Source organism: Heterodontus francisci, unplaced genomic scaffold (genome assembly GCF_036365525.1).
Source record: "Heterodontus francisci isolate sHetFra1 unplaced genomic scaffold, sHetFra1.hap1 HAP1_SCAFFOLD_374, whole genome shotgun sequence".
In the NCBI taxonomy this organism is placed as follows: domain Eukaryota; kingdom Metazoa; phylum Chordata; class Chondrichthyes; order Heterodontiformes; family Heterodontidae; genus Heterodontus; species Heterodontus francisci.
This window is the reverse complement of record NW_027140800.1, coordinates 1263349-1275695: the sequence shown is the minus strand read 5'-3', so window position 1 is coordinate 1275695 and position 12347 is coordinate 1263349. Positions and strand designations below refer to the sequence as shown.

The following is a 12347-nucleotide window of genomic DNA, read 5'->3' as shown; positions in this document are numbered from 1 at the left end:
TCTGAGCAGGTGAACGGTCTCTCCCCAGTGTGAACTCACTGGTGTATCAGCAGGTAGGATGACTGAGTGAATCCATTCCACACTCTGAAAAGGTGAACGGTTTCTCCCCAGTGATAACTCACTAGTGTATCAGCTGGTAGGATGACTGAGTGAATCTCTGTCCACACTCTGAACAGGTGAACGGTCTCTCCCATTTGTGAACTCACTTGTGTATCAGCAGGCGAGATGACTGAGTGAATCACCTCCCACACTCTGAGCAGCTGAATGGTCTCTCCCCAGTGTGAACTCACTGGTGTATCATAAGGTAGTATGACTGAGTGAATCTCATCCCACACTCTGAGCATGTGAACGGTATCTCCCCTGTGTTAACTCACTGGTGTATCAGCAGGTAGGATGACTGAGTGAATCTCATCCCACACTCTGAGCATGTGAACGGTATCTCCCCTGTGTTAACTCACTGGTGTATCAGCATTTCGGATGACTGAGTGAATCTCATCCCACACTCTGAGCTGCTGATTGGTCTCTCCCCAGTGTGAATTCACTGTTGTATCAGCAGGTAGGATGACTGAGTGAATCACATCCCACACTCTGAGCATGTGAACGGTATCTCCCCTGTGTTAACTCACTGGTGTATCAGCAGGTAGGATGACTGAGTGAATCCCTTCTCACACTCTGAGCAGGTGAACGGTCTCTCCCCAGTGTGAACTCACTGGTATATCAGCAGGTTGGATGACTGAGTGAATCACTTCCCACACTCTGAGCAGGGGAATGGTCTCTCCCCAGTGTGAACTCACTGGTGTATCAGCAGGTAGGATGACTGAGTGAATCCATTCCACACTCTGAAAAGGTGAACGGTTTCTCCCCAGTGATAACTCACTAGTGTATCAGCCGGTAGGATGACTGAGTGAATCTCTGTCCACACTCAGAGCAGGTGAACGGTCTCTCCCCACTGTCAACTCACTGGTGTATCAGCAGGTAGGATGACTGAGTGAATCCCTTCCCACACTCTGAACAGATGAACGGTCTCTCCCAAGTGTGAACTCACTGGTGTATCAGCAGGCAGGATGACAGAGCGAATCTCATCCCACACTCTGAGCAGGTGAACGGTCTCTCCCCTGTGCGAACGCACTGGTGTATCAGCAGGTAGGATGAATGAGTGAATCCCTTCCCACACGCTGAACAGGTGAACGGTCTCTACCAAGTGTGAACTCACTTGTGTATCAGCAGGCAGGATGACTGAGTGAATCACCTCCCACACTCTGAGCAGCTGAATGGTCTCTCCCCAGTGTGAACTCACTGGTGTATCAGAAGGTAGGATGACTGAGTGCATCTCATCCCACACTTTGAGCAGGTGAACGGTCTCTCCCCTGTGCGAACGCACTGGTGTATCAGCAGGTAGGATGACTGAGTGAATCCCTTCCCACACGCTGAACAGGTGAACGGTCTCTCCCAAGTGTGAACTCACTTGTGTATCAGCAGGCAGGATGACTGAGTGAATCACCTCCCGCACTCTGAGCAGCTGAATGGTCTCTCCCCAGTGTGAACTCACTGGTGTATCAGAAGGTAGGATGACTGATTGCATCTCATCCCACACTCTGAGCAGGTGAACGGTCTCTCCCCTGTGTGAACGCACTGGTGTATCAGAAGGTAGGATGACTGAGTATATCTCATCCCACACTCTGAGCAGGTGAACGGTCTCTCCCCTGTGTGAACGCACTGGTGTCTCAGCAGGCGAGATGACTGAGTGAATCACCTCCCACACTCTGAGCAGCTGAATGGTCTCTCCCCAGTGTGAACTCACTGGTGTATCAGAAGGTAGTATGACTGAGTGAATCTCTTCCGAAACTCTGAGCAGGTGAACGGTCTCTCCCCAGTGAAAACTCTCTGGTGTATCAGAAGGTAGGATGACTGAGTGAATCCCTTCCCACAATCTGAACAGGTGAACGGTCTCTCCCCAGTGATAACTCACTGGTGTATCAGCTGGTAGGATGACTGAGTGAATCTCTTTCCTCACTCAGAGCTGGTGAACGGTCCCTCCCCAGTGTTAACTCACTGGTGTATAAGCAGGTAGGATGACAGAGTGAATCTCTTTCCCACACTCTGAGCAGGTGAAATGTCTCTCCCCATTTTGAACTCACTTGTATATCAGCAGGTTGGATGACAGAGTGAATCACTTCCCACACTCTGAGCAGCTGAACGGTCTCTCCCCATTGTCAACTCACTGTTGTATCAGCAGGTAGGATGACAGAGTGAATCTCCTACCACACTCTGAGCAGGTGAATGGTCTCTCCCCAGTGTGAACTCACTGGTGTATCAGAAGGTTGGATGACTGAGTGAATCCCTTCCCACAATCTGAACAGGTGAACGGTCTCTCGCCAGTGATATCCAACTGGTGCATCAGCTGGTAGGATGACTGAGTGAATCTCCGTCCACACTCAGACCAGGTGAACGGTCTATCCCCAGTGTTAACTCAGTGGTTTATCAGCAGGTAGGATGACAGAGTGAATCTCTTTCCCACACTCTGAGCAGGTTTAATGTCTCTCCCCAGTGTGAGCTCACTGGTGTATCAGCAGTTTGGATGACTGAGTGAATCTCATCCCACACTCTGAGCAGCTGAATGGTCTCTCCCCAGTTTGAACTCACTGGTGTATCAGCTGGTAGGATGACTGAGTGCATCTCTTCCGACACTCTGAAAATGTGAAAGGTCTCTCCCCAGTGTGAACTCACTTGTGTATCAGCAGGCAGGATGACTGAGTGAATCTCATCCCACACTCTGAGCTGCTGAATGGTCTATCCCCAGTGTGAACTCACTGGTGTATCAGCAGGTAGGATGACTGAGTGAATCTCATCCCACACTCTGAGCAGGTGAACGGTATCTCACCTGTGTGAACTCACTGGTGCATCAGCAGTTAGGATGACTGAGTGAATCCCTTCCCACATTCTGAACAGGTGAACGGTCTCTCCCAAGTGTGAACTCACTGGTGTATCAGCAGGAAGGATGACTGAGTGAATCTCATCCCACACTCTGAGCAGCTGAATGTTCTCTCCCCAGTGTGAACTCACTGGTGTATCAAAAGGTAGGATGACTGAGTGAATCTCTTCCGACACTCTGAGCTGGTGAACGGTCTCTCCCCAGTGTGAACTCACTGGTATATCAGCAGGTTGAATGACTGAATGAATCACTTCCCACACTCTGAGCAGGTGAACTGTCTCTCCCCATTGTTAACTCACTGTTGTATCAGCAGTTAGGATGACTGAGTGAATCTCTTCCCACACTCTGAGCAGGTGAATGGTCTCTCCCCAGTGTGAACTCACTGGTGTAACAGCAGGCAGGATGACTGAGTGAATCTCATCCAACACTCTGAGCAGGGGAATTGTCTCTCCCCAGTGTGAACTCACTGGCGTATCAGCAGGTAGGATGACTGAGCGAATCCCTTCCCACACTCTGAACAGGTGAACGGTCTCTCCCAAGTGTGAACTCACTGGTGTATCAGCAGGCAGGATGACTGAGTGCATCTCATCCCACACTCTGAGCAGGTGAACGGTCTCTCCCCTGTGTGAACGCACTGGTGTATCAGCAGGTAGGATGACTGAGTGAATCACTTCCAACACTCTGAACAGGTGAACGGTCTCTCCCAAGTGTGAACCCACTTGTGTATCAGCAGGCGAGATGACTGAATGAATCACCTCCCGCACTCTGAGCAGCTGGATGGTCTCTCCCCAGTGTGAACTCACTGGTGTATCAGAAGGTAGGATGACTGAGTGAATCTCTTCCGACACTCTGAGCAGTTGAACGGTCTCTCCACAGTGAGAACTCACTGTTGTATCAGCAGGCAGGATGACTGACTGAATCTCATCCCACACTCTGAGCAGGTGAATGGTCTCTCCCCAGTGAAAACCCACTGGGGTATCAGCTGTTAGGATTACTGAGTGAATCTCTGTCCTCACTCAGAGCAGGTGAACGGTCTCTCCCCAGTGTTAACTCACTGGTGTATCAGCAGGGAGGATGACAGAGTGAATCTCTTTCCCACACTCTGAATATGTGAAACGTCTCTCCCCAGTGTGAACTCACTGGTGTATCAGCTGTTAGGATTACTGAGTGAATCTCTGTCCTCACTCAGAGCAGGTGAACGGTCTCACCCCATTGTTAACTCACTGTTGTATCAGCTGTTAGGATGACTGAGTGAATCTCTTCCCTCTCTCTGATCAAGTGAATGCTCTCTCCCCATTGTGAACTCACTGTTGTTTCAGCAGGTGGGATGCCTGACTGAATCTCCGACCAGTCGCTGAGCAGGTGAATGGTCTCACCCCAGTGTGAACCCACTGGTGTATCAGCAGGTAGGATGACTGAGTAAATCCTTTCCCACACTCTGAAAGGGGAACGGTCTCTCCCCAGTGTGAACTCACTTATGTATCAGCAGATAGGATGACTGAGTGAACCTCTTCCCGTACACTGAGCAGGTGAACGGTCTCTCCCCAGTGTGAACTCACTGGTATATCAGCAGGTTGGATGACTGAGTGAATCACCTCCAACACTCTGATCAGCTGAATGGTCTCTCCCCATTGTCAACTCACTGTTGTATAAGCAGGTAGGATGACTGAGTGAATCTCCCACCAGAGTCTGAGCAGGTGAATGGTATCTCCCCAGTGTGAACTTACTGGTGTATCAGCAGGCAGCATGACTGAGTGAATCTCATCACACACTCTGAGCAGGTGAATGGTCTCTCCCCAGTGTGAACTCACTGGTGTAACAGAAGGTAGGATGACTGAGTGAATCCCTTCCCACAATCTGAGCAGGTGAACGGTCTCTCACCAGTGATAAGTCACTGGTGTATCAGCTGGTAGGATGACTGAGTGGATCTCTGTCCACACTCAGAATAGGTGAACGGTCTCTGACCAGTGTTAACTCACTGGTGTATCTGCAGGTAGGATGACAGAGTGAATCACTTTCCCACACTCTGAGCTGGTGAATGATCTCGCCCCAGTGTGAACTCACTGGTGTATCAGAAGGTACGATGACTGAGTGAATCCATTCCGACACTCTGAGCAGGTGAACGGTCTCTCCCCATTGAGAACTCACTGGTGTATCAGCAGGTTGCATGACTGAGTGAATCACTTCCCACACTCTGAGCAGGTGAATGGTCTCTCCCCATTGTGAACTCACTTTTGTTTCAGCAGGTAGGATGTCTGAGTGAATCTCCTACCAGACTCTGAGCAGGTGAATGGTCTCTCCCCAGTGTGAAATCACTGGTGTATCAGCAGGTAGGATGACTGAGGAAATCCTTTCCCACACTCCGAAAGGGGAATGATCTCTCCCCAGTGTGAACGCACTGGTGTATCAGCAGGTAGGATGACTGAGTGAATCCCTTTGCAGCATCCTTAAACACGGGTGAGGTCCCGGAGGACTGGAGAATTGCTAATGTTGTCCCCTTGTTTAAGAAGGGTAGCAGGGATAATCCAGGTAATTATAGACCGGTGAGCCTGACGTCTGTGGTAGGGAAGCTGCTGGAGAAGATACTGAGGGATAGGATCTATTCCCATTTGGAAGAAAATGGGCTCATCAGTGATAGGCAACATGGTTTTGTGCAGGGAAGGTCATGTCTTAATAGAATTCTTTGAGGAAGTGACAAAGTTGGTTGATGAGGGAAGGGCTTTCGATGTCATATACATGGACTTCAGTAAGGCGTTTGATAAGGTTCCCCATGGCAGGCTGATGGAGAAAGTGAAGGCGCTTGGGGTCCAAGGTGTACTAGCTAGATGGATAAAGAACTGGCTGGGCAACAGGAGACAGAGAGTAGCAGTAGAAGGGAGTTTCTCAAAATGGAGACTTGTGACCAGTGGTGTTCCACAGGGATCCGTGCTGGGACCACTGTTGTTTGTGATATACATTAATGATTTGGGGGAAAGTATAGGTGGACTGATTAGCAAGTTTGCAGACGACACTAAGATTGGTGGAGTAGCAGATAGTGAAGGGGACTGTCAGAGAATACAGCAGAATATAGATAGATTAGAGAGTTGGGCAGAGAAATGGCAGATGGAGTTCAATCAGGGCAAATGCGAGGTGATGCATTTTGGAAGATCCAATTCAAGAGCGAACTATACAGTAAATGGAAAAGTCCTGGGGAAAATTGATGTCCAGAGAGATTTGGGTGTTCAGGTCCACTGTTCCCTGAAGGTGGCAACGCAGGTAAATAGAGTGGTCAAGAAGGCATACGGCATGCTTTCCTTCATCGGACGGGGCATTGAGTACAAGAGTTGGCAGGTCATGTTACAGTTGTATAGGACTTTGGTTCGGCCACATTTGGAATACTGCGTACAGTTCGGGTCGCCACATTATCAAAAGGATGTGGATGCTTTGGAGAGGGTGCAGAGGAGGTTCACCAGGATGTTGCCTGGTATGGAGGGCGCTAGCTATGAAGAGAGGTTGAGTAGATTAGGATTATTTTCATTAGAAAGACGGAGGTTGAGGGGGGACCTGATTGAGGTGTACAAAATCATGAGAGGTATAGACAGGGTGGACAGCAAGAGGCTTTTTCCCAGAGTGGGGGTTTCAATTACGAGAGGACACGAGTTCAAAGTGAAAGGGGAAATGTTTAGGGGGGACATGCGTGGAAAGTTCTTTACGCAGAGGGTGGTGGGCACCTGGAACGCGTTGCCAGCGGAGGTGGTAGACGCGGGCACGATGGAGTCTTTTAAGATGTATCTAGACAGATACATGAATGGGAAGGAAGAAAAGAGATACAGAACCTTTGAAAATAGGCGACATGTTTAGACAGAGGATCCGGATCGGCGCAGGCTTGGAGGGCCGAAGGGCCTGTTCCTGTGCTGTAATTATCTTTGTTCTTTGTTCTTTGAATCCCTTCCCACACTCTGAACAGTTGAACGGTCTCTCCCCAGTGTGAACTCACTGGTGTATCAGCAGGTAGGATGACAGAGTGAAACACTTTCCCACACTCTGAGAATGTGAAAGGTCTCTCCCCAGTGTGAACTCACTGGTGTATCAGCAGATCGGATGACTGAGTGAATCTCATCCCACAGTCTGAGCAGGTGAATGGTCTCTCCCCAGTGTGAACTCACTGGTGTATCAGCAGGCAGGATGACTGAGTGAATCTCATCCCACACTCTGAGCTGCTGAATGATCTCTCCCCAGTGTGAACTCACTGGTGTATCAGCAGGTAGGATGACTGAGTGAATCTCATCCCACACTCTGAGCAGGTGAACGGTATCTCCCCTGTGTTAACTCACTGGTGTATCAGCAGGTAGATGACTGAGTGAATCCCTTCTCACACTCTGAGCAGGTGAACGGTCTCTCCCCTGTGTGAACTCACTGGTATATCAGCAGGTTGGATGACTGAGTGAATCTCTTCCCACACTCTGAGCAAGTGAATGGTCTCTCCCCATTTTGAACTCACTGTTGTTTCAGCAGGTAGGATGACTGAGTGAATCTCTTACCAGACGCTGAGCAGGTGAACGGTCTGTCCCCATTGTGAACTCACTGGTGTATCAGAACGTAGGATGACTGAGTGAATCCATTCCACACTCTTAAAAGGTGAACGGTTTCTCCCCAGTGATAACTCACTAGTGTATCAGCTGGTAGGATGACTGAGTGAATCTCTGTCCACACTCAGAGCAGGTGAACGGTCTCTCCCCAGTGTGAACTCACTGGTGTATCAGCAGGTAGGATGACTGAGTGAATCCCTTCCCACACTCTGAAAAGATGAACGGTCTCTCCCAAGTGTGAACTCACTGGTGTATCAGCAGGCAGGATGACTGAGTGTATCTCATCCCACACTCTGAGCAGGTGAACGGTCTCTCCCCTGTGTGAACGCACTGGTGTATCAGCAGGTAGGATGACTGAGTGAATCCCTTCCCACACGCTGAACAGGTGAACGGTCTCTCCCAAGTGTGAACTCACTTGTGTATCAGCAGGCAGGATGACTGAGTGAATCACTTCCCACACTCTGAGCAGCTGAATGGTCCATCCCCAGTGTGAACTCACTGGTGTATCAGAAGGTAGGATGACTGAGTGCATCTCATCCCACACTCTGAGCAGGTGAACGGTCTCTCCCCTGTGTGAACGCACTGGTGTATCAGCAGGTAGGATAACTGAGTGAATCTCTTCCCACACTCTGAACAGGTGAACGGTCTCTCCCAAGTGTGAACTCACTTGTGTATCAGCAGGTAGGATGCCTGACTGAATCTCCTACCAGACGCTGAGCAGGTGAATGGTCTCTCCAAAGTGTGAACTCACTGGTGTAACAGCAGGCAGGATGACTGAGTGAATCTCATCCAACACTCTGAGCAGGGGAATGGTCTCTCCCCTGTGTGAACTCCCTCGTGTATCAGAAGGTGGAATGACTGAGTTCATCTCTTCCGACACTCTGAGCAGGTGAACGGTCTCTCCCCAGTGAGAATTCACTGGTCTGTCAGCAGGTTGGATGACTGACTGAATCACTTCCCACACTCTGAGCAGCTGAACGGTCTCTCCCCATTTTCAACTCACTGTTGTATCAGCAGGTAGGATGACAGAGTGAATCTCTTTCCCACACTCTGAGCAGGTTTAATGTCTCTCCCCAGTGTGAGCTCACTGGTGTATCAGCAGTTTGGATGACTGAGTGAATCTCATCCCACACTCTGAGCAGCTGAATGGTCTCTCCCCAGTTTGAACTCACTGGTGTATCAGCTGGTAGGATGACTGAGTGCATCTCTTCCGACACTCTGAAAATGTGAAAGGTCTCTCCCCAGTGTGAACTCACTTGTGTATCAGCAGGCAGGATGACTGAGTGAATCTCATCCCACACTCTGAGCTGCTGAATGGTCTCTCCCCAGTGTGAACTCACTGGTGTATCAGCAGGTAGGATGACTGAGTGAATCTCATCCCACACTCTGAGCAGGTGAACGGTATCTCACCTGTGTGAACTCACTGGTGCATCAGCAGTTAGGATGACTGAGTGAATCCCTTCCCACACTCTGAACAGGTGAACGGTCTCTCCCAACTGTGAACTCACTGGTGTATCAGCAGGAAGGATGACTGAGTGAATCTCATCCCACACTCTGAGCAGCTGAATGTTCTCTCCCCAGTGTGAACTCACTGGTGTATCAAAAGGTAGGATGACTGAGTGAATCTCTTCCGACACTCTGAGCTGGTGAACAGTCTCTCCCCAGTGTGAACTCACTGGTATATCAGCAGGTTGGATGACTGAATGAATCACTTCCCACACTCTGAGCAGGTGAACTGTCTCTCCCCATTGTTAACTCACTGTTGTATCAGCAGTTAGGATGACTGAGTGAATCTCATCCAACACTCTGAGCAGGGGAATGGTCTCTCCCCAGTGTGAACTCACTGGTGTCTCAGAAGGTAGGATGACTGAGTGAATCTCTTCCGACACTCTGAGCAGGTGAACGGTCTCTCCACAGTGAGAACTCACTGTTGTATCAGCAGGCAGGATGACTGACTGAATCTCATCCCACACTCTGAACAGGTGAACGGTCTCTCCCAACTGTGAACTCACTGGTGTATCAGCAGGAAGGATGACTGAGTGAATCTCATCCCACACTCTGAGCAGCTGAATGTTCTCTCCCCAGTGTGAACTCACTGGTGTATCAAAAGGTAGGATGACTGAGTGAATCTCTTCCGACACTCTGAGCTGGTGAACAGTCTCTCCCCAGTGTGAACTCACTGGTATATCAGCAGGTTGGATGACTGAATGAATCACTTCCCACACTCTGAGCAGGTGAACTGTCTCTCCCCATTGTTAACTCACTGTTGTATCAGCAGTTAGGATGACTGAGTGAATCTCATCCAACACTCTGAGCAGGGGAATGGTCTCTCCCCAGTGTGAACTCACTGGTGCCTCAGAAGGTAGGATGACTGAGTGAATCTCTTCCGACACTCTGAGCAGGTGAACGGTCTCTCCACAGTGAGAACTCACTGTTGTATCAGCAGGCAGGATGACTGACTGAATCTCATCCCACACTCTGAGCAGGTGAATGGTCTCGCCCCAGTGTGAACTCACTGGTGTATCAGAAGGTACGATGACTGAGTGAATCTCTTCCCACAATCTGAACAGGTGAACGGTCTCTCCCCATTGATATCTCACTGGTGTATCAGCTGTTAGGATTACTGAGTGAATCTCTGTCCTCACTCAGAGCAGGTGAACTGTCTCTCCCCAGTGTTAACTCACTGGTGTATCAGCAGGGAGGATGACAGAGTGAATCTCTTTCCCACACTCTGAATAGGTGAAACGTCTCTCCCCAGTGTGAACTCACTGGTATATCAGCAGGTTGGATGACTGAGTGAATCACTTCCCACACTCTGAGCAGGTGAACGGTCTGTCCCCATTGTTAACTCACTGTTGTATCAGCTGTTAGGATGACTGAGTGAATCTCTTCCCTCTCTCTGATCAAGTGAATGCTCTCTCCCCATTGTGAACTCACTGTTGTTTCAGCAGGTGGGATGCCTGACTGAATCTCCGACCAGACGCTGAGCAGGTGAATGGTCTCTCCCCAGTGTGAACCCACTGGTGTATCAGCAGATAGGATGACTGAGTAAATCCTTTCCCACACTCTGAAAGGGGAACGGTCTCTCCCCAGTGTGAACTCACTTATGTATTAGCAGGTAGGATGACTGAGTGAACCTCTTCCCGTACACTGACCAGGTGAACAGTCTCTCCCCAGTGTGAACTCACTGGTATATCAGCAGGTTGGATGACTGAGTGAATCACCTCCCACACTCTGATCAGCTGAATGGTCTCTCCCCATTGTCAACTCACTGTTGTATAAGCAGGTAGGATGACTGAGTGAATCTCCTACCAGAGTCTGAGCAGGTGAATGGTATCTCCCCAGTGTGAACTAAGTGGTGTCTCAGCAGGCAGCATGACTGAGTGAATCTCATCACACACTCTGAGCAGGTGAATGGTCTCTCCCCAGTGTGAACTCACTGGTGTAACAGAAGGTAGGATGACTGAGTGAATCCCTTCCCACAATCTGAACAGGTGAACGGTCTCTCACCAGAGATAAGTCACTGGTGTATCAGCTGGTAGGATGACTGAGTGAATCTCTGTCCACACTCAGAATAGGTGAACGGTCTCTGACCAGTGTTAACTCACTGGTGTATCTGCAGGTAGGATGACAGAGTGAATCACTTTCCCACACTCTGAGCTGGTGAATGGTCTCGCCCCAGTGTGAACTCACTGGTGTATCAGAAGGTACGATGACTGAGTGAATCCCTTCCCACAATCTGAACAGGTGAACGGTCTCTCACCAGTGATAACTCACTGGTGTATCAGCAGGGAGGATGACATAGTGAATCTCTTTCCCACACTCTGAATAGGTGAAACGTCTCTCCCCAGTGTGAACTCACTGGTGTATCAGCAGGTTGCATGACTGAGTGAATCACTTCCCACACTCTGAGCAGGTGAATGGTCTCTCCCCATTGTGAACTCACTTTTGTTTCAGCAGGTAGGATGTCTGAGTGAATCTCCTACCAGACTCTGAGCAGGTGAATGGTCTCTCCCCAGTGTTAAATCACTGGTGTATCAGCAGGTAGGATGACTGAGGAAATCCTTTCCCACACTCCGAAAGGGGAATGATCTCTCCCCAGTGTGAACTCCCCAGCATCCTTAAACACGGGCGAGGTCCCGGAGGACTGGAGAATTGCTAATGTTGTCCCCTTGTTTAAGAAGGGTAGCAGGGATAATCCAGGTAATTATAGACCGGTGAGCCTGACGTCAGTGGTAGGGAAGCTGCTGGAGAAGATACTGAGGGATAGGATATATTCCCATTTGGAAGAAAATGGGCTCATCAGTGATAGGCAACATGGTTTTGTGCAGGGAAGGTCATGTCTTACCAACTTAATAGAATTCTTGGAGGAAGTGACAAAGTTGATTGATGAGGGAAGGGCTGTAGATGTCATATACATGGACTTCAGTAAGGCGTTTGATAAGGTTCCCCATGGCAGGCTGATGGAGAAAGTGAAGGCGCTTGGGGTCCAAGGTGTACTAGCTAGATGGATAAAGAACTGGCTGGGCAACAGGAGACAGAGAGTAGCAGTAGAAGGGAGTTTCTCAAAATGGAGACGTGTGACCAGTGGTGTTCCACAGGGATCCGTGCTGGGACCACTGTTGTTTGTGATATACATTAATGATTTGGAGGAAAGTATAGGTGGTCTGATTAGCAAGTTTGCAGACGACATCAAGATTGGTGGAGTAGCAGATAGTGAAGGGGACTGTCAGAGAATACAGCAGAATATAGATAGATTAGAGAGTTGGGCAGAGAAATGGCAGATGGAGTTCAATCAGGGCAAATGCGAGGTGATGCATTTTGGAAGATCCAATTCAAGAGCGAAC

The 12347-nt window shown here is 49.4% G+C and overlaps 1 protein-coding gene across 1 annotated transcript in view; it reads right to left on the bottom strand.

Annotated features, from left to right (window-relative positions):
- Positions 1 to 12347, bottom strand: part of LOC137361190 (zinc finger protein 585A-like) — a 60710-nt gene that overhangs the window by 16538 nt on the left and 31825 nt on the right. The window contains exons 7-9 of the mRNA XM_068026113.1: positions 10813 to 10935; positions 4241 to 4370; positions 2307 to 2453 (exon numbers count right to left, since the gene is read on the bottom strand). Of these exons, the coding sequence (XP_067882214.1) occupies positions 2307 to 2453; positions 4241 to 4370; positions 10813 to 10935 (400 nt within the window). The remainder of the gene's footprint in view (positions 1 to 2306; positions 2454 to 4240; positions 4371 to 10812; positions 10936 to 12347) is intronic.